Source organism: Leopardus geoffroyi, chromosome B4, assembly GCF_018350155.1.
Source record: "Leopardus geoffroyi isolate Oge1 chromosome B4, O.geoffroyi_Oge1_pat1.0, whole genome shotgun sequence".
NCBI classification, from domain to species: Eukaryota; Metazoa; Chordata; class Mammalia; order Carnivora; family Felidae; genus Leopardus; species Leopardus geoffroyi.
In genome coordinates this window covers 126,857,860-126,880,451 of record NC_059341.1, presented here as the reverse complement: position 1 = coordinate 126,880,451, position 22,592 = coordinate 126,857,860, and the positions used below count along the sequence as shown (strand labels likewise).

General features: G+C 40.6%; 1 protein-coding gene across 4 annotated transcripts in view; it reads right to left on the bottom strand.

The window, feature by feature from the left end:
* RFX4 (regulatory factor X4) overlaps window positions 1-22,592 on the bottom strand; it is a 167,457-nt gene that overhangs the window by 61,391 nt on the left and 83,474 nt on the right. For all 4 annotated transcript variants that reach the window (XM_045465598.1, XM_045465597.1, XM_045465599.1 and 1 more), the window contains 3 exons: window positions 20,728-20,941; window positions 19,307-19,384; window positions 12,862-13,025 (listed from right to left, as the gene is read on the bottom strand). In XM_045465598.1, the coding sequence (XP_045321554.1) occupies window positions 12,862-13,025; window positions 19,307-19,384; window positions 20,728-20,941 (456 nt within the window). The remainder of the gene's footprint in view (window positions 1-12,861; window positions 13,026-19,306; window positions 19,385-20,727; window positions 20,942-22,592) is intronic.

Here is a 22,592-nt window from a genome sequence, read left to right as displayed (position 1 = left end):
AAATTGACAGTAGTAGGGGACTTCAACATCCCACTTTCATCAATGGGTGGATCATCCAGGCAGAAAATCAACAAGGATACAGTGGCTTTGAACAATACATTAGACAAGATGGACTTAACAGATATATTCAAAACATTTCATCTAAAAACAGAACAAACCAATTTGACAATAAATTTCATATTAAAAAAATGCAAAAAAATAAAAATAAAAACAGCAGAACACACATTCTTTTCGAGTGCACATGGAACTTTCTCCAGGACAGATCACATGTTAGGCCACAAAACAAGTCTCAATAAATTTAATATTTAAATCATATTAAGCATATTTTCTGATCATAAAAGTATGAAACTAGAAATCAATTACAAGGAAAAAAACTGGAAAGAACACAAACACATAGAGGCTAAACAAAATGCTACCAAACACCAATAGGTCAATGAAGAAATCAAAGAGGGAATTAGAAAAAAAACATGGAGACAAATGAAACTGAAAAGACAATGGTCCAAAATCTGTGGGATGCAGCAAAAGCAGTTCTAAGAGGGAAGTTTATGGTGATATAGGCCTACCTCAAGAAACATCAACAAAAAATCTCAGACAATGTAACTTTATGCCTAAAGGAACTAGAAAAAGAACAGACAAAGCCCAAAGTGAGTAGAAGGAAGGAAGGAAGGAATAAAGGTCAGAGTTGAAATAAATGAAACAGAAACTTACAACACAATAGATCAATAAAACAAAGAGGTGCTTTTTTAAAAAGATAAACAAAAATGAGACACCTTTAGCCAGAGACAGCAAGAAAAAAGATAGAGGACTCAAGAAAATCAAAAATGAAAGAAGAAAAATAACAACTGACATCACAGAAAAACAAACGATTATGAGAAACTATTAAAAAAATTATACAACAACGAACTGGACAACCTAGAAGAAATGGATAAATTCCTAGAAACATACGATCGTCCCAAACTGGATCAGGAAGAAACAGAAAATCTGAACAGACTGATTACTAGTAATGAAGTTGATCAGTAATAAAACAGAAGTCCAAAGTCAGACAGCTTCACAGGTGAATTCTACCAGCGATTTAAAGAAAAATTAATACTTATTATTCTCAAACTATTCCAAAACATAGAAAAGAAAGGAGAGCTTCCAAATTTATTCTACAAGGCATTACCCTGATACCAAAACCAGACAGACACTACCAAAAAAGAAAACTACAGGCCAGCATCCCCGATGAATACAGATGCAAAAATCCTTAACAAAATATTAGCAAATTACATTCAACAATACATTAACAATCGTTCACCATGATCAAGTGGGATTTATTGCCAAGATGCAAAGGTGGTTCCATATACACAAAGGTGGTTCCAAATACAAAAGTGACACATCACATTAACAAAAGGAAGGATAAAAGCGATATGAACATCTGAATAGATGCAGAAAAAGCATTTGAAAAATTCAATATCCATTCATGATAAAAAAAAAAAACTCTCAACAAAGTGGGGTTTGGAGGAAACATACATCAACATAATAAAGGCCATAAATGACCAATCCACAGCTAACATCATACTCAATAGTGAAAAACTGAAAGCTTTTCCTCTAAGATCAAGAATAAGACAAGGATGTTCACTCTCACTTTTATTCAATAAAGTACAGGAAATCCTAGCCATAGCAATCAGATGAGAGAAAGAAATAAAAGACATCCAAATTGTGAAGTAGAAGTTAAACTGTCCCTATTTGCAGATGACATGATACTATGTATAGAAAACCCTAAAGATTCCACCAAAAACTATTAGAATAAATGAATTCAGTAATGAATTCAGTACTGAATTCAGTAATGAATTCAGTACTGAATTCAGTAATGAATTCAGTACTGAATTCAGTAATGAATTTGTGTTATAGGACACAAAATCAATATATAGAAATCTGTTGCATTTCTATACACTAATAATGAAGTAGCAGAAAAACAAACTAAGAAAACAATTCCATTTACAATTGCACAAAACAGAATAAAATACCTAGGAATAAACTCGACCGAGGAAGTGAAAGACCTGTATTTTGAAAACTATAAAACAATAATGGAAGAAGCAGAACACAATATAAACAAATATAAAGAAACACATGCTCATGGGCTGGAAGAATTAATATTGTTAAAATGTCCACACTACCCAAAGCAATCTATACATTGAATGCAATCTCTATCAAAATGCCAATAGTATTTTTCAGAGAACTTGAACAAATAATCCTAAAATTTGTGTGGAAACACAGAAGATCCCAAACAGCCAAAGCAATCTTGAGAAAGAAGAACGAAGCTGGAGGTACCACAATCCTGGATGTTAAAGTATACTACACAAAGCTAAAGTAATCAAAACAGTAAGGTACCGGCACAAAATAGACATATAGATCAATGGAACAGCAGGGAGAGTCAGAAATAAGCCCACGCTCATATGGTCAATTTATCTATGACAAAGGAGGCAAGAATATACGATGGGCAAAAGACAGTTTTTTCAACAAATGGTGTTGGGAAAACAAGACAGCTACATGCAAAAGAATGAAACTGAACCACTTTCTTACCACATACACAAAAATAAACTCAAAATGGATTAAAGACCTAAATATGAGACCTGAATTACTACTAAAAGAAAACCTAGGTAGTAAGTTCTTGGATATTCACCTTAAGCAATACATTTATGGATATGTCTCCTCAGACAAGGGAAACAAAAGCAAAAATAAACTTTTGCACAACAAAGGAAACCATTGACAAAACAAAAGGCAACTTAATGGAGGAAGACATTTGCAAATGACATACCCAATAAGGGGTCAATATCCAAAATATATGAAGAACATATACAACTCAACACCAAAAACCAGACAATCCAATTAAAAATAAGCAGACCTGAATAGACATTTTTCAAAGGAAATATACAGGTGGCAACAGATACAGGAAAAGATGTTCAACATCACTAATCATCAAGGAAACGCGACTCAAAACCACAATGAAATATTACCTCATACCAGTCACAATGGCTAGTATCAAAAAAGTAAAAACTAAAAAGTGCTGGTGAAGATATGTAGCAAAGGGAACCCTCTGCACTGTTGGTGGGAGTATAAATTAATGCAACCACTGTGGAAAACAGTATGGAGATTCCACAGAAAATTACAAATAGAAATACCATGCAATTCAGTAAAAAATTCCACTGCTGGGTGTTTACCCAAAATGAAAACACTAACTCTGTGTTCACTGCAGCATATTTACAATAGCCAAGGTATGGACGCAACCCAAGTGTCCATCAATAAATAAACAAATAAAGAAGATGTGGCATATATACACAACGGAGTATTACTTAGCCATAAAAAAGAGTGAGATTTTGCCATTTGCAACAAAATGCATGACCCTAGAGAATATTATGTTAAGTGAAATAAGACAGACAGTAAAAGACAAATACCATAGGATTTCACTTATACGTGGAATCTGAAAAAGAAAACGGACAAATAAAAAACCAGAAACAGAGTCATAAATACAGAGAACACACTAGTGGTCACCAGAGGGGAGGAGCATGGGAAGGATAGGCAAAATAGGTGAAGGGAATTAACATGTACAAACTTCCAGTTACAAAGCAAGTAAGTCACAGGGGTGAAAAGTACAGCATTGGGAATATAGTCAATAATATCCTAAGAACATTGTATAGTGACAGGTGGTAACTACATTTACTGGGGTGAGTGCTGCATAATGTACAGAACTGCCCAGTCACTATGTCAGATGCCTGAAACTAATATAACGTTGTATGTCAACCATAATCCAATAAATTGGAGTAATACATATTTTTAAATAAAATAATACAAATAAATAATAAAAATAATACAAATTTTAAAAAGAAAAAGAATCCACTCTCAAGAGATAAAGGCATGAAGAGAACCTGACTATCAAACAGGCAATTTATTTATTTTTTATTTTATTTTTTTAAAATGGAACTGTAGTTGCCTTTTATTAAAACCATATGGTGTGTTGTTTTTAAGAGACTGGTTTTGCAGATCAGTTGGTTGTATACAACTATGCTGTCATTTCTCTTTCTGTACTGTAACTCATGTTTTAAATGAATTTGATGAATGAAATAATACCATTATTCTTGAAAAATATATTTTTTATTCTGTGTATAATTTTTCTAATGAAACTTTAAACCTTTGAAATGTGGTAGTATGTTTTCTGTAAGTGGAATTGCCTTTGTTACCAAATGAATAAGGACTGACCTAAGATCAGACTCTTGTTTTGGTCTGTGATGCATTTTAGTAGCCGTTCTGAGCTTTTCATTGGCTCAGATTATATGTAAAATAAGGTTATATTACACACACTGAAGACTCAGTTTGAAGATAAGGACTGAAAATAGATATAGGGTTGAGATCCTAAAAAGCCTGCTGAATTTAACTTGTTCAACCTTCAAACAGGAAATTTAAAATAACTATCATTGGGGCACCTGGGTGTCTCAGACAGCTGAGCGTCTGACTTCAGCTCAGGTCATGATCTCACGGTTCATGAGTTTGAGCCCCACGTCAGGCTCTCTGCTGTCAGCACAGAGCCCAATTCAGATCCGCTGTGCCCCCCTCTCTGCCCCTCCCCTGCTCGCGCGCTCTCTCTCTCTCTCTCTCTCTCAAAAATAAACACTAAAAAAATTTTTTAAATAAATACGATTAATATGTTAAAGGTTCCCATGGAAAGGATAAACAATAAGTATGAACAGATGAGGAATTTCAGCAGAAACACAGAAATAATAAAAAGCCATCAAATGAAATGTTAGAAAATGAAAACAAAATACGGCAACAGAGGTGAAGAATGCCTTCAGCAATCTCATTAGCAAAGTCGACATATGCTAGAAAAAAATCAGTAAGCCTGAAGATAGGCCAATAAAAATGAATCTAACCAAAACACAAAACGAGTGAAAAAAGTTAAACAGAGCATCCAAGACAGTTGTGGGACAGTGTCAAATGGTCTGACATGCATGTAAGCTTAATCACATAAGGAGAAAAGGGAGAAAACACAGAGCAGAAGATAGTGGCAGGGAGTTTTCCAACAATAATGAAACACATCAAAGCAAACAGATCCAAGAACTTCTTGAACAGATCCAAGAAGTTCAGAAAATCTCAAGCAGGGTTAACTAGACACATCATATTCAAACAGCTAAAACCAAAGGTAGAGAAAATCCCAAAGGCAGCCAGAGGAAAAAAGGCACATTGTATGCAAAGCAGAAAAGATGTACAAAGATAAACATGCAAGCCGGAAAATGAACGGTTGAAATCTTTAAAGTGCTGAACATAAAACCAAACAGAAAACTTTGAATCCAGGACACCATACCCACTGAAAGCATCTTTCAAAAATGAAAGAGAAATAATGACTTTTTCAGACCAACAAAGGCTGAGATGATTCATTAGCACCAGACCTGCAATACTAGAAATGTTTTAGACAACTCTTCAGGCAGGGGGATATTATAATCTCATCAAACACAGAAACCAGGATTTTATACAAAGAAATGAGGCTCAGAAATCACTAGGATGGGGGCGCCTGGGTGGCGCAGTTGGTTAAGCGTCCGACTTCAGCCAGGTCACGATCTCGCGGTCCGTGAGTTCGAGCCCCGCGTCGGGCTCTGGGCTGATGGCTCAGAGCCTGGAACCTGTTTCCGATTCTGTGTCTCCCTCTCTCTCTGCCCCTCCCCCGTTCATGCTCTGTCTCTCTCTGTCCCAAAAATAAATAAACGTTGAAAAAAAAAAAAATTAAAAAAAAAAAAAAAGAAATCACTAGGATGACAGTACATTTAAAAGACTGTCTTCTGAATCTTTAATCACTCCAAAGGTGAATTATCTAAAGCAAAAACAGTAACACCTGTGAGTGTAGAGCATCTACAAGACCAAAATGTGTGAAAGCAACGGCATAAAAAACGAGAGAATGAACTGGAGGTAGACTGCTGTGAGGTCCCTGCAGTCCATGAGGCGCAGTATGATACTACCTGAAGGTAGGCTGTGAATAACGAAGATCTACAAATCCAGAGGCATCCACTAAAACAATTTTTAAAAGAGATATAAGAAACAGTCTGATTATGGAGATAAAACAGAATGATTTTTAAAAAATTAACCTAAAACTAGGCACAGAAACAGGGGAAAAAAGGATAAAAACGGAAGGAACTACTAAAAACAACTAGCGAGGTGGAAAATTTTAATCAACCATGTCACTAATAACAAATGCAATTCACATTAAATATGAAGGCCGAGACATAGCAACTAAAACTGGGAATTGTCAGACCGGGTGAAGAAGCAGGAGCTCACACTATACGTTGGCTACGTGAAATCTACTCTAACTATGAAGACACAGAGTAACAGAGTGGGAAAAGGCATGCCATGCAAAACCGAGTGATAAGTGGTTATCAGGCGATGGCAGTGGGAATAAGAGGGGCATGAGAAAAGTTTTTAAAGTGATGAAATTGTTCTATGTTTCAATCGTACAGTTGACCCTTGAACTTGTGAACTAAGTGAACATACTTACATATGAATTGATTTTCAATAAATACAGTAAATTTATTTTCTCTTCCTATGATTTTCCTTTTTTTTTAAGTTTATTTATTTGAGAGACATAGAGATAGCACAAGTGGGAGGGGGAGGGGCAGAGAGAGAGAGAGAGAGAGAGAGAGAGAGAGAGAATCCCAAGCAGGCTCCATGCTGCCAGCACAGGCCCAATGCAGGGCTAAAACCCACAAAGCTGCGAGATCATGAGCTGAGCTGAAACCAAGAGTTGGACACTTAGCCAACTGAGCCACCCAGGTGCCCATTCCTTGTAATTTTCTTAACAGCATTTTCTTCTCTCTTACTCTATTGTAAGAATACAGTATATAATACACAGAGCAGACAAAAATATGTATAATTGCCTGTTTGTACTACTGGTAAGGCTTCTGGTCAACAGTAGACTATTAGTACTTGGGCTTTGGAGGAGTCAAAAGTTATATGCAAATTTTTGACTGCACAGGGGTTTGGCACCTCTAGTCCCTGTGTTGTTCAAAGGTCAGCTGTATACACTAAAAATGGTGAATGTTACTATATATAAAGTATACTCCAAATAAACCTGAATTTCAAAAATAAAATGAAATAAACAGCTATAAACATATACATAACAATATAAAATGAAATGATAGAACTAAGAACAAAAGTATCTATTGTATCAGTAAATGTAATTGGGCTAGACCTTTTTAGTAAGTAAAATCTGATTGAACTATAAAACAAATTCTAAATGGTTCTGCATATAAGCAAGTTATAAAGGTTAAATATAAAAAGATGGGCAAATGCATTTGGGACAGATGAAAACAAAGATAAAATAGAGGTAATGATCTTAGAATCAGACAAGCTAAATTGTTGGACAAAAAAAATTTCAATTAGACTTTATAATGCCAAGAGTACAATTTACAATGAAGATGTTACAATTCATAATGAAGCTGTTGCTCACATTGAAGATAAAGCAGCTAGAAATATCAAGGCATCATATAACATAGCATCAATATTCAAAAACAAAAATTATAGGAGATCCAAAGTGAAATAGGTTAGCACACATTAGTAGTAAGTCTTAAAACTTATTTACCTATCTTGATCCATAACAGTCTAAGTGGACAGCACTAAGACAAAGGAGAACTTAGTAACAACGTTGACCCAAATACATATATGTCAAAGTCTGTACTTTGAACGCAGACAGTGTTTCTTCTTTCCAAGTGGCACAAAATTGACCATATATTAGACAACAAATAAAACCTCAAAAGAAGAAACAGTTCAGAAAACAATCCCTACTCAATAAAGGCTAAAATGAATAGCATAAGTAGAAGGTAATAGCTCCTAACAATTGGAAGTTTTAAAGTCCTCTTTTAAAGTTCTCAGGACATAGAGGAACTCCAACCCAAAGTTGCAAAATATCTAGAAAATAATGATGTTAAAATATTACATCTGGAAAACTATGGGATACAGGTAGAACAGTGCTCAAAGAAAGACCCAACCCTGAAATATCTATGTTATTAAACAAGAATGAAAGAAAGTAAGTAAATCAGCATCTGTTTTTTTGTCAGTTATTTTTGGTCACTGATAAAACAACAAACTATGTAGTGGGCATTCAATAAAATATTTGTTGAATACACGAAGAACAGAGTAAACTTAGGAAAGTAAAAGAAATGAGTTAAATAAAAGAAATCGATGTATTGGAAAAAAAGAAAGAGTAATAGCACCAATAAATATATCCAAGGGTATGTTCCTTGAAAAAAATAAGACAAAACAGGTAACTTAATCACAAAGTAGCAGCAGAAAGCACAACTCTACAACCTAAAACACAGTAACGCAGAAATAATCACAGACACAGAGGAAACTCAATGAATCTATAGACTCACTTTGCCCAACCCCAAGCAAATAAATTTAAAGATGCAGATGTGGACATTTTCTAGGAAGATATAATTTAACAAAACTTACCTCAGAGAAGATAGAAAATTGAAATTAACCAATTACTATAGAAAAAAAAAAAAGAAAAATTCAAAGATTTACTCCCACAAAACACTACACCCAGATGCCTTCAAAGGGGAATTAATTATGTGTGTCTCCAAGAGCAAATCATTTCAATGCTATTTAAAGTGTGTCAGAGCTTAGAGAAAAAAGGGGGTGGAGAGAAGCTTCCACATTTCTTTCACAAAGCAAGAAAAACATTGATACCAACAACTAATGAAGATCAAACACAAAAAGAAAATTGCAGACCAATCTCACTTTATGATTTTGATGCAGAGACTCTACGTAAAACATTAGCAAATAAAATCCTATAGCACATTAAAGAATATATACAGTGAGTAAGTGGAGTTTATTCTAGGAATGCAAGAATGGTTCAATATTAGGAGATGAGTAAAATAATAATTTCCATAGATGATGAAAACCATTGGATAATATTCAACAATGCTTCTTGATAAAATATTTAATGAATTTTAAAAAGATAGACATTCCTTAATAAGATAAAATACGTCAGTCTTAATCCAAAATCCCACATGATGTTTAATGAAGAAACATTACATGATTTTCATTAAAGTTGAGAACTTCAACATGTTCTTGAGGTATAAGTCAATGTAACTAGACAAGAGAAATAAATGAGAGGTATAAAAATTAGAAAAACAGTGGTAAAATTGTCTGTATTTGTAGATGATAGGATTCTAAACATGGAAAGTCTAAGAGAACCTCAAAAAATAAATACAACAAGATAAGCTTGACATGGCCAGCTCAAACTAGAACACACAGATACCAGTAGCTTTCATATACACAACCCACCACCCATCAAGAGCTATGGAGGAAAAGAACATGTTCACACTAGCATCAAAAAGATAAACATCTAAGAATAAATTTTTAAAATGTGTAAAATTTATATGAAAAAACATCTGCAATACTCCTGCAGTCACAACATTAAAGATCAGGATAAATGTCAAGGCAAACTATCTTTCCCATTAGGAATTCTCAATATCATTAATATATACTTTTCCCTAAATTGATTTCTAAACGTAATGTAATCTCAGTAAGAATACATGTATAAGTGCTATATATGTCTATATATTGAAATAGACAAACTGATGGCAAAGTAGTTCATATGGGAAAATAAGTGATAATAATAGGAAAATGGTTTTAAAAAGGAAAGTAAGTATGAGGAGCTAGTCCTACTAAATATTAAATATGTTTAAAAAGCACAAAACTAGGGGTGCCTGGGTGGCTCAGCCGGTTGGGCGTCCGACTTCGGCTCAGGTCATGATCTCGTGGTCTGTGAGTTCGAGCCCCACATCGGGCTCTGGGCTGACAGCTCAGAGCCTGGAGCCTGTTTCGGATTCTGTGTCTCCCTCTCTCTCTGACCCTCCCCTGCTCATGCTCTGTCTCTGTCTCAAAAATAAATAAATGTTAAAAAAAAAATTTTAAAAAATTTAAAAAATAAAATAAAAGCACAAAACTTAAAACAGAGTGACCCTGGGACATGAATGTATAGAAATATCAATGGCATAGGATAGGAAGTCCAGAAATAGCCCTTAATACATACAGAATTTATTATATAAAAAAAGAGACATCTCAAATCTATGAAGAAAAGATGGAATAATTAACATATGGTGTTGGGAGAACAGGATAGCTGCTGAGGAGAAAATAAAGCCACATTTTACATCTGAGACCAGGATGAATTCCAAATTGAACAAAAATTCATAAGTACGAAATTAAACCATAAAGTTAGTGGGATAAACCATGGGAAAATTAGTTAATCATTGGAATGGGGAGGACTTTAAAAACTATAACACAAAATCCAGAAGCCATAAAAACAAGGGTTGATACATATAACTACATTTCTGTGAGGCAAAGACCAAAGAATGACAACAAAATGAGAAAAAAATTGCAATTCTTAATACAGAGAAATGGTTACTACATCTAAAAAATAAACAGCTCCTAAAAATCAATGAGAAAAAACATCAACCACCAAATAGAAAAATAATCAAAGGATAAGAACTGAGTTCAAATTGGTGCAGCCACTCTGGAAAACAGTATGGAGGTTCCTCAAAAAATTAAAAATAGAACTACTCTACAACCCAGCAACTATACTACTAGGAATTTATCCAAAGGATACAAAAATGCAGATTCGAAGGGGCATATGCACCCCAATGTTTATAGCAGTGCTATTAACAACAGCCAAATTATGGAAAGAGCCCAAGTGTCCATAGACTGAAGAAAGGATTAAAAAGATGTGGAATACTACTTGGCAACGAAAAAGAATGGAATCTTGCCATTTGCAACAATGTAGATGGAACTAGAGGGTATTATGCTAAGTGAAATAAGCCAGAGAAAGATATCACATGATTACATTCATATGTGGAATTTAAAAAACTCAACAGATGAACATAAGGGAAAGGAAGGAAAAAAAAGATAAAAACAGAGAGGGAGGCAAACCGTAAGAGACTCTTAAATAAAGACAACAAACTGAGGGTTGCTGGGGGGGGGGGGTGGGTTAAATGGGTGACAGGCATTAAGGAGGGCACTTCTGGGGATGAGCACGGGGTGTCATATGTAAGAAATGAATCACTGGGTTCTACTCCTGAAGCTAAGACTACACTGTATGCTAACTAACTTGAAAACAAAAATAAAAATTAAAAAACTAAGAGTTCATAGGAAAGAAAACAGAAATTGCTCTTAAAATACAAAGAGATACTCAATTTCACTCATAACAAGAGAAACGCGCATTACAACTTCACTGAGAAAAGTTTTAAGTCACATACCCTTTGAGCTAGAAATTCAGCCCTGTGGGAATTTATTCCTCACACACAGTTCACGTATTGGGGTAAGTGGTGCCCTCCCCACCAAATGTACACCCAGAACCTGTGAAGATGACATTTTTTTGCAGATGTGATTATTAGGGATCTTGAGATGAGCTCCTGGATTAACTGGGTGGGCCTTAAATATGATGACAAGGATACTTGTCACAAGTATCCTGGGTGACACAGAGACACACAGAGTGGGAGTCAATGTGAAGACGGAGGCTGAGAATGGAGGGATGCATCTATAAGCCAAGGAACACCCAAGACTTCCAGCCACCACTAGAGGCTAGGAGAGAGGCATGGAGTAGATCTTCGCTCACAGTCCCTGGAAGGAACCACTCCTGCCTTGATTTCAGACTCCTGGCCTCCAAAACTGTGAGAGAATTCCTTACCGCTGTTTTAAGCCACCCAGTTTATGCTACTTTGCTGCCGCAGCCCCGGGAAGCTAACGCACTCCACCCAGAAAAAGAATGTCCTTCAAACATCATTCATCACAGTGTTAATCTGTAGTGAAACAAGACTGGAAACATGAAGACAACTCACTGAATTCAGTACAGTGGAACAGTACGCAGGCATAAAAAAGAATAAAACGTCTTTACAGACTGATTTGAAATGTTCTTGAACAGTCCCAACAAGAAAGAGATGCCATTCAAAATCAGAGAGTTTATTTACAAGGGACAAGTCAAGCAGGTGTTGACAGGCATGTAGGAGCCCAGAAGGGAGATAGTTGCCATTGGAGACAGCAGCAAGCTCTCACCCACCCCATGTCTAAAGGAAAAACTTCCAACCTAAGCACAAGGCACTCCAGAAGAATTTGAATCTGGTGGTATGCTGGAAGGCCCCAGAGGCCTATGGATGGACACGGCCAGCCCGAGGTGACCTCATGGGGATGGAGACAGAATCTGTCTCCCTCCCTCTACTCTCCCCACTGGCTGAGCTCAGCTGGAAGCCACAGGAAAGGAGCCCTTCCAGAGGCGCTGCATTTGGTCCAGCCCCAGGGCAGGAGGCAGCATGGGGCACAGTAGGGAGTGATCTGGAGGGGCCTGGAAGCCCCAACATAAGCTCCAAGACTGTTTTTACCGTTCTGTATTTTACTCCAAGACTATATTATATTGCTCTATGTTATACAGAACATTGTAATATAGTATATTTCTGTTTCAGTGAAAAAGAGAAAAAGAGCATGCTGGATGCAATGGTTGTATGTGCACAGCAGATCTGGACGGACCCCATTCCCCAAGAAAATGACTATATTTGATGCTATATAGAGGGGGCCGGGGTGTCCTGGGGAACAGGAGTCTATGGAGGGAGACTTTTCACTATATACTCTACTACACTTTTTGAATTTTGAATCATACAAATGGTTCAAAATATTAAAAATTTTATTTGCATTAAAAATTATAAATAAAACTGAAATCTTAAGACCCCAGTGTTCATGGTCTTTAAAGGGAGACCCCCAGACAGCGAGGGATCATGTTCAGTGAGAGAGACGCAGGAAAGGTGAGTCTGTGGACCAGTCATGACGGGAGACAGGAAGAAGCGTGCCCACCTGTCAGGTAATGCCTGCAGCACGGTGGGCATCAGCACCCCCGAGATAGCTTTGTAGAGGATGGAGTCACACACGCCGACGATGTTCACCACTGTGGAGGAGCCCAGCACGGGAAGCATGTGGGGCGGCATTCCTTGCCAAAAGTGCAGGAGGAAACTTTGAACCTGTATCAGTCCACAGAAAAAAATGAGGTTACAGAAGGTTCTCCCGACAGGACATGGGACCCCACTAGTCTGCAGTGGGGTCCTCTGCGTCCCCTGCTGTGGCACAGAAGGCCCTGTCCAGAGTCTCCCCCCACCCCCGGCCCAGTCCCCTGTGTCCCGTGCCCACTGCTGCAGAACCACCTGGCCTGGCAGCCTGGGGGCTACTCTGCCCTGGGAGAGAGGAACAGTACATTAACCCATCAACCCCTTCATGCTCACCGTGGTCTAGGAAAAGTTAAAGGGATATTGCTCTTAATGAGCTCAGAGCACTGTACTCACTATTCTTTGGGCCAGTTGGTGACCTCTGGGGGTTCTCGCAAAGAAGGAGATGATGTGGGATTGCTGGTAAAAGGAATGTATCTGGGAGGGAGGAAAATGGGTGCCACAAACAAGACTCCCGATTCAAATGTGTGCACTAAAAATGGAATAAAATGCTGGAGCCTCTTCCTCTCCAAATTCCTCCACTTCCCCAAAGAGCCCTGGCCGGTTGCTGCCACTATGGGATGCTAGATGGTGGTATGTGAGCAGTAAGCTACGTGGGCACCCAACCCAAAACACTAGTACGGAATGGAAATACAGTAGGCACAAGAGTGCATTATTAACTTGATGACAGCAGGAGCTGCGGCTGTGCTGTTGGGCGAGCAAGCAGCAGGGTCAATGTCTAAGGCAGAGAACTCTTCGGTGGCCTGTGTACGTCTGTCTTTTACTATGTGAGCTGGACGCCAGGGAGAGAGCAGGGCAGGGGGGCCTGAGCTGTGGGACAAGAGAAGGGAAGTGAAGGGAAACAGCAAAGATGGTTAACTGCTGTATATGATAACATTAAAAATACCTGGAGTTTAACTAACACTGGGGAGTGGCTCGTCTTGAAGACAGGGGACAAGTTACTGAATTTTTGTGAATTCTCATAGGCTCAACTTGGTTCCTGGACCACGTGTCCTTCTTTCTCCCATGGATGGGGACTCTCGAACCCCCACATGTAGCATTTATCCACATTCCTGGTTCCCTATCCACCCCTGATTCAACACAAAAGACAATTTAATCTAACACTTTGGAGGTGGTGTTACGCCAGGCATTAGCTTTATTTATTTGTGACTACTATATGCCTGGTACTTTGCATTGGTTCTCTCACTTAGTACTTGTAATTCTACCACGGCTGAGAATCCTTACTTCCATTTGGCAGAGATATTAACTTATTTGTCCGAATCCAGACAGCAAGGGAGGAAATGGATGAGGTGGAGCCCCCATCTGCCTCAGTCTTTCCGCCAATCTGTCTCGTGGCTAGTTTGTTCCTCTCATGGTTACTGGCCTTCTTCTCCACTCCTGAGACCCATCTCTATCCTTGGACTGCTGCTCACCCCCCAGCTTCCTGCCCTGGCCCTGGTGGCTTGCGGTGTCCTTCAGGCCCCTCTCAGGACTGGGGTCTTGCTTTCCTCTGATCAGGCGACCTCAGACTCCAGCCTGGTGACCTGAGCTCCACCTTGTCTGGGCAGGCCTTCCCTGACATTCACAGCCTGCGCTAGATGGTGGGACGCTTGGGGGATAAGGATTGGGGTGAAAAGCATACCCCCTGACTCCCTAGGGGGCAAATGGTGGTTGATGATCAAAACCATGATCAAAGTGGTGAATGAAGTTCAGGTTTGTAAACTGTGCAACTTAAGTCACAGTTCCATTTATTCTGCAATAGTGAAAATTCTGCAAAGTATTCAGCCAGATCAAAAATTAAAACAGAAAATCCAGATGAGTGAAGACTATCTTCCAGAATTCCAACTCTGGCTCCACTACCAACCAGGGGTATAGTAATATCTCCAAGTTCAGAGATAGCTAAGCTTCCTTACCTGTGAAATGACAATAAAAGTAGTATTTACTGCATAGGTTTTGGTAAAGATTCCCCCAAAAGTACTTATTTTAGTGCTTGGCACACAGCAGATACTTAATAAAGGGTAGTGGTGGTTGTTGTTATTGCATCATGGAGACACTACCACTACCAGGCCCAAGAAATCCATGGACTGCCTGAAGCAGTTATGACCCCTTGTCTAAGTGTCTAAGTGTCACCCAGCCAGGATTCCCACTGTGGCTCTGCTCATCTATCGTTGGGACACCTGGTGGTTGACGCCTCTTTTGGCCTTGGCTAGGAGGTGGCCAGGCCTCTTGGAGAAGGTGCTTTCTCTCTCCAGGACTACTATTCCCTGATCCCAGCTTGTCCCTGAGCATCATCCTCAGGCCGAGTTCTGGACCTTCCTGCCTGCCCTTCCAACACTACCTAAGAAGCTCTGCCCAGTTGATTCCTATGATTTGGTAGATTCTGAATTCATTTGTCTTTCTTAGCTCTCTGTGCATGCAGCCCAACTCCTTTTTTATATGTGAGCAATTTCAAACAAATTCTGGAAAAGATCAGCAGCTGTGTAGGTTAAAACAAACCTGTGGAAAATCAGTCTTTAGCAGACATCTGTCTGTTTCAAGCCTGCTCAAGTTGCATAGGGAGCCCTGATCGGTCCCCAGTCTCCTGAGCAGCCTTTTGAGAGGGGCAGGGGGTGTTAGCCAGTTTTGATCTCCCTTTCTACTCTCCACATTTCAGGCTATTTAATGTCCAAAGGTATTGGTTCCTTGGAGTAGGAAGGAAAAGGAAGGAGGGAGAAGAGTGGAAAGCTCAAGAGCAGGGACTTGGAAGTTGGGTGTGAAATGGACAGACATAGCGTTCTAGCAGGAGGTGGAGCTGGTGGGACCTCCCAAGGGACTGGATATGAAGGGCAAGGGAAATAGAAGCATCAAGCCTCATGACTTGAGCAATTAGATGGGTGGTGGTGGCAATCTGAGATGGGAAAAACAAACTCAGGTGGAAAATCAGAGCTCTGATTTCACCATGTTAGGTTGGATGTCAAGTCAACTGAATCTGGAGCTCAGGCCTAAATATATAAATGTGAGAGCTACCAGCTGTTATGAAACGGAGACAATGATGTCTACCCCATACTAGGATGCAATAAAGTCGCTGAGGAAAAATGCATGGCAGTGGGGAGGCATCTAACAAATGGAAACTCATTATCAGCCAAAAGGGAGAAGGTTTTCTTACTCCTGGTAAGCCTAAGTGGTGAAATCATCAGAGGCAAATGATGGAATAGCATTATCTAAAGTTTCCTGGATTATCTGCCTCAGCCCCCCGAACTCTCAGCCCTTTCTCTCTTGTCTCAGTGACACATCAGGAGATGATTTCCTTAAGGTATTCTTAAGAATAGCCATGTAAATTTTCTATTTCTTTTCCATATCCATATTTACTTCATTATGAATATATTGGCACCTTGTGGAAACACATCTGATAGCTTCCGATTGGGGGCACTTAATTGCTACAGCATTGAAAGGATCTCAACAAAACACTAGCCACCAAAATACCTACTATTTATTATGCTCTGATTTTAAGATCAAACCCTTACATGAATTCTTACATAGCTATAATTATTATCTCCATTTTATAGCAAAAGAAATTGAGGCTCAGAAGGGTTAAGTACCTTGCTCAAGGTCACAGGCTGGTAAGTGGTGGATTTGGGACTCAAACACAAGACTATCTGACTTTACAGCTCTTCTTGCAATGCAGTCTGGAAAACGCTTTGCAGGGAGTCCCCTACACGCAGACTGGGGCTCTCTGTACTCTCTTGACAATGCTACAAGTCTATGATATCTTTACATCCATCCATCCATCCATCCACCTACCCACCCACCCACCCCAACCTTCCATACACTCATCCATCCAATAAATATTTACTGGGACCTTAAGAGTATGGCTTACATGGATAGTGTAGTAAACAAGCTAGACAAGGTCCCTGCCCTCAAGGGCTTACACTGTGATGGTAGGAGACAATGCACCAGCAAATAAGGAAGGTAATTTAAGAATGGGATACCAGCATTAGTTATAATCTCAACCCTTAAAGATCGTGAAGACTGGAAACAAACTACAATGCCAAGGTCTACCAGATGCACCCACCATGCATCCATTTACTCATGACTTTTCTCAGCTGTGGGAGAAAGCCATGCCCCTCAAAGGGAAAATATCCCCCTTCATTCTTTTGTGGTTGGGTAGAATGAACCGCATCTTGATTAGCCATTTTAAAAACAGCCACCAAATATCCCTGCCAAGGGAGTGGGAAGAATATTAGACTACTGGTGTCAGGTGACACAAGTTGCAGCCATGACTTTGGCTGTAACCAACTGTGTGACCTTGAGCAGGTCTTTTAACTCTCTGGTTGACATACACGATAACAGCAAGCATTTGTAGGACCTTTTATAGTTTACAAAGGGCTTTTGCTAGGCATTGTCTCATCTCCTCCTCCTCCTAGTAATCCTATGAATTAGACAGGCAGGGATGATATTTTTATCTTTATCTCTAGAACAAACAATATAGGCTTTGATGGCAAAGCCTGCACTCTGAGTCTGGCACTTTCCCCACAGGAGTGCTCAGCCCTCACCATATATTCTGCATCCTAACTCCTGGTGTGCATTCCTCCCACCACCACCACCACCACCCCCAGGCTGTGTCTTACTTCTCACCCCATTCTTGAGACCTATGGCAGTGGGTGGTACCATCAGATACCTGATGTGTTGGGATTCATGAATGGAACTAAGTATAATGAGATGATGAGAGTGAGTTGTGAGATGGATAAAGTACGTACGAATGTAAGGGAGGACTGTCACTAGTTCTGTGCTTAGTATTTGTGGCGGAGCGGGCCAGCTGGCCACGAGAGCTCAGAGCTCCTCTTCTGTGGTAGTAAAGTGCTACCTGGTGAGGGAGCAGATACCCTTGCATCAAGGTGGGGCCACGCGACCAGCTCTTGCCAATGGAATATGGGCAAAGTGATATGTTTTATTTCTGGGCTGGCAAGGTTAAGAAGGGGATATTCCTCTTCCCCATCCGTCAGCTAAACAAAGAGGACACCAAGGCTCTAGGGCAGGGTATGGCCACAAGGTGGAAGGAGCCTGGGTCCCTGAACAGCCCCCAGCAACCAGCCTTCCCCCTGTGAGCACCCACAATGGGTTGTGACATCAACGAGAAATAAACTTCTAATGTATTAAGGCTTGGGGTTATTTGTTACAGAAGCCAGCGTTGTCTTCGCTGAGCATGAACCTTCATTTGGCCTCATGTCAGCGATCTCTGGGATTATAAGACATAGCCAAACCACAACATGAGGGAAAGCAGTGATACTTCTTTCTTTAGAAAAAAAAAAAAAATCTACTTAAATGGTTGCTGAAGGAATTGGGAGATTTGAACAATCTCGGGAATAAAAGCCACGAGCAGGAAGGATGGCACTTCTCCACCAGCACACTGCTATCTCTTCTGGAGCTCTGTGTGGGGGCCGAGTGCCGGCACGCAGGAGACCGGACCACCACGGCCCAGGTGACTGAGGGAACAGCCCGTGAGTCAACTCAAGTAAGCGGGGTGCTCGATAAACGTTCGCTGCTGTGAGACACAGAGGCGAAAAGGCAGAGGAAGATGGGGGAGAGAGCATTTTGTGCCTTACGTCATTTCTTACCCTTCCGTCTCCCACAGTGCACACCCCCGAAACACACACTGGGGAGCCTCTGGGATCTTTTCCACCAATAGCTACTGGTTTTTTATAGCCCCTCTGTAGCCTGCACTGTCCTCTCTCAAAGTCAATGTCACAACCTATGCCAGGATGTGGTTTTGGGTTTTTTTGTTTTTTTGTTTTTTTTTTGGCCTGAAAGCATTTTCTGTAAACAGAAAGGCCTCAGGTTTATGGGGTGAAGCGTGTGGCTTCTTGCCAGCCCTCAGGAAGACTCTTTTGGATGGCATTTTAGGCAAGAAGATTTTACTGCCTCTCTGGTGACGTAACTGGTACTTCATCCCTTCTTGTTTCCCCTCTCCACTCTTTAACTGTAATATTTTAATATAAAAATCAAACGGGGCCCCAGGAAAAGACCAAATCCAAAATACAGGAAAGCCTTCCCTCAGTTTCTCTAAATCTCCAGCACGAGGCGTATGCTATCCCTGCAAACTGTCTTCCTCGTTGGCCAGCGGGACAGGATGCAGTTCGCTGGCTCGGTCAAGGACAACTGCCCGTTCTCGTACCAGGTCTGCAAAATGGGCTAACAACAGAGCCTGCTTCCTAGGATCACTGTAAAGATTATGGGTGCTCACGCACATCAGGGGTTTTCCCAAGGTCTGGCACCTAGTAGGAGCTACGGCTCCTATAATATTTTAAGGCAGAGTATCCACAGCTCAACGCTTGTTGACCTACCTCATCAAAGTTGGCTCTTATTACAGTGTCCAGTATTCTCTGACAGTGCGTTCTGTACATCATAATAAAGGTAGAAACCTGTGGGGAGTGGGGGAGGGAGGGAGAGGATCAACAACAAAAGCATAATTAATACATATTACTGTGCCTTTGGAATTTCAGTTTTCAAGTCACTTATTCCCTGTTGAGGAGATGAAATTCACTTCACACCCACTCATCCTGGAAGACCCAGGTAAGTCTCGCTGTCACCAGTGGTGCTCTCTGACCCTGGGCTCCCTCCTCTGTGCTCCCATGGCACCTGCACGTCATTTCTCCATTGGAGCACCTGCCCTTTGGTATGGTGGAAAGCATGGGTTTCTCTCTCCCCCATTCTTCACCTCTGAGACTACGGGCTCTGGGAAAATTAGAAATGGCATGTTGTTCAGCCTCCTGTATCCAGCACTTTGCACAGCGCCTGGCACGTAGTAGAGTTCAGCGGGGCATATTAATGAAATTCTCCTCATCAGCTAAGACACGGAAAAGTTAAAACCCAGTGTGTACTTGTAAGAAGAGGTATTTGCCAAAAATCACAAAAAGACATTCAGAAATTTCCTGGAGTCGGTCCAGCAAAAGAACTTCATCTCCAGCTCCATTTATCCAAGAATTTTAAAGCTATAGTATAGCAAGTTTGTTGACGGGGGCGGGGGGGAGGGGAGGGGGGGAGAAAGCAACTTTGAGAAAAAAAAGTATTTATTGGTTCTTAGATTTAAAGCATTATTTACAGATAATCTTTTTGCTTCAGAACACAGACATGCATTCATTTTTGTATAAACTTAGTTTGCTTATGACATAAGCATCCGTCTCCCCACTTGGCTGTGAGATTGCTGAGAGCAGGACACCTCTCTCTGTTCCCGCTGCCTCCCAGCTCCCAGCTCCCAGGGTGATATGCAGACAGTGGGAGCTCAACACCTCCTGCTGCACTGGGCTGCATCTAGATAGGTGCCTTAGAGATGTAGGTCAGAATTTCCTGCAAATACCCTTTGACCCAAACTATCTTATTCCCTGTACCTATAAAGACTTCTTTGTCTATTGCACTAAGGTTTCACTACATCCTCTGTAGCACATGGGAAAATAAACTTTATCCTATAAAATAACAATCAGGGTGCCTGGGTGGCTCAATGGGTTAAGCATCTGACTTTGGCTCAGGCCATGAGCTCACGGTTTGTGAGTTTGAGCCCCACATCGGGCTTACTGGTTGGTGTCAGCGTGGAGCCGGCTTGTCGTTAACTAAAGTCCACATTTTATTTGGATTTCTATCTTTACATTTTTAAACTCACCATTTTGCACTGAGAGAGAAAAAGAGAGGGAGAGGGGTTGTGTGCGTTGTGCGAGAGAAGAGAGAAAGGGGGGCCACCCACTCCCAGCAACACCTCAGACGTGGTCACCTTCTCCTCAGGCAGACTGGCTGGCAGATTTAGATCTTTGACATTTGGAAACTCTGGCAGCAACGTTCCAAGTTTGGACCGGGGTGAATATGCCACCGTCTGTTTGCTCACTTCTTTCTTGCCCGTCTCGCTCACCCAAGCGGCTCCTTTCTTGGAATACATCACATCATAATACTGGGAGCTTTCCTTCACCGCGATGCCATAGTAATGGTACCTGGGCGAGAGAGAGAGAGAGAGAGAGAGAGAGAGAGAGAGAGAGACCCACATGTACTGTTATCAGGTGGAGTTTCCTGGGCAGGGGTACCCAAGACCAGAATGGCTGGGCCTATCCTCCCTGGGCTAGAAGAGTTAATTCTCCTGTGAGACTTGACATCTCAGAAATCTAGAATTAAACCAAAGTTCCATGTTGCAGCCATCAATCAGGCAGGTAAAAATAACCAAAATTGCCTCCTACAGAAAATGTTAAGTCAAATACTTTGCAAAGCAGAAAGGGGGGTGAAAAAATTTCCATTTGTATTTAATCTCTTATATCTAGACCCAAATGTGATCCCAGAAGTTCAGAACCTGAGTGTCCTTTTCTGTGGAGACCCAGGAAAAAAGGAGTGTTTGCAACTGCTAACTGTACCACCAACAAAAATTCATTTGGCCCATGTTTTCTTAATCAATAAATGGTAGCCTCAAAGAACCGTCTCTTTAAAAAGATAGACTCAGTATCTTAGTTGGCACTGAATGTAAAAGACTGAAACTTTTTATTAACTCAAATGGGCTTAATAACAGCAACAGTTTCAATAGAGACTAATGAGGGATGGAAGGCACATTTTGTTTGGATGTTAGCTACAAACTACTGAGCACTTGCTACATACTAGGCACTTTGCAAACTACTCTACCTACTTTAATTTGTAACATAATACTCTGCAATAGGGATTACTACAGTCTTTCTACAGATGAGAAAATGGAGAGCAAGAAAGCCTGAGAGTAATTTGCTCTCCGTCATCCAGCTGTTGGGAAGAGGTTCTTCAAGACGGGTCTGTCTGGGGCGCCTGGGTGGCTCAGCTGGTTGAGCATCCATCTTCAGCTCAGGCCATGATCTCACGGTTTGTGAGTTCGAGCCCCACGTTGGGCTCTGTGCTGACAGCTCAGAGCCTGGAGCCTGCTTCGGATTCTGTCTCCTTCTCTCTCTGCCCCTCCCCACTTGTGCTCTCTGTCTCTCAAAAATAAATAAATGTAAATAAAAATTAAAAAAAAAAAACAAACACGGGTCTGACCACAAAGCCACTCTGCTGCCCTAACAGAAAACACTGCAGGACTGCTGTTACAGACTTGGGAGGTACATCAGAGTCACTTATGGAGCATAATAAAAATACAGATTCCTAGGCCCTCCCTTCCTACACCTGCTGATTCAGAAGGTGGGAGTGGGGCCCAAGAATCAGCACCAACACAAGCACCACAAGCTAACGCAGATGCACATCAGTTTAAGATTGATAAGCCCGTTAGGCTGAGGTCTGCATACATTGTGGCTCTATGATCCCCAGTCGGTGTCATTATCTACTCTTGTAAATCAATGCTCTTCATAGCAACTAACATGGTGCAAAGTGCTTTACACATATTACTTTATTCAATCCCAACAAAGCCCCTGTAAAGCTGGAATTAAGTATTATCCCCATTTTGCAGATTAGGAAACTAAGGACCAGGGAATTTAAGTCACACGCCCACGATCACACAGTGAGTGGACACAGGATTTGAACCTCTAAAGTGAGCTAACCACTAAGCCAGTGATTCTCAAACTTTACTACTAATAAGAATCACCGACAAAACATTAAAAGACAGACTCCTGGGCTCCACCCCCGAAGATTCGGATTTAGTAT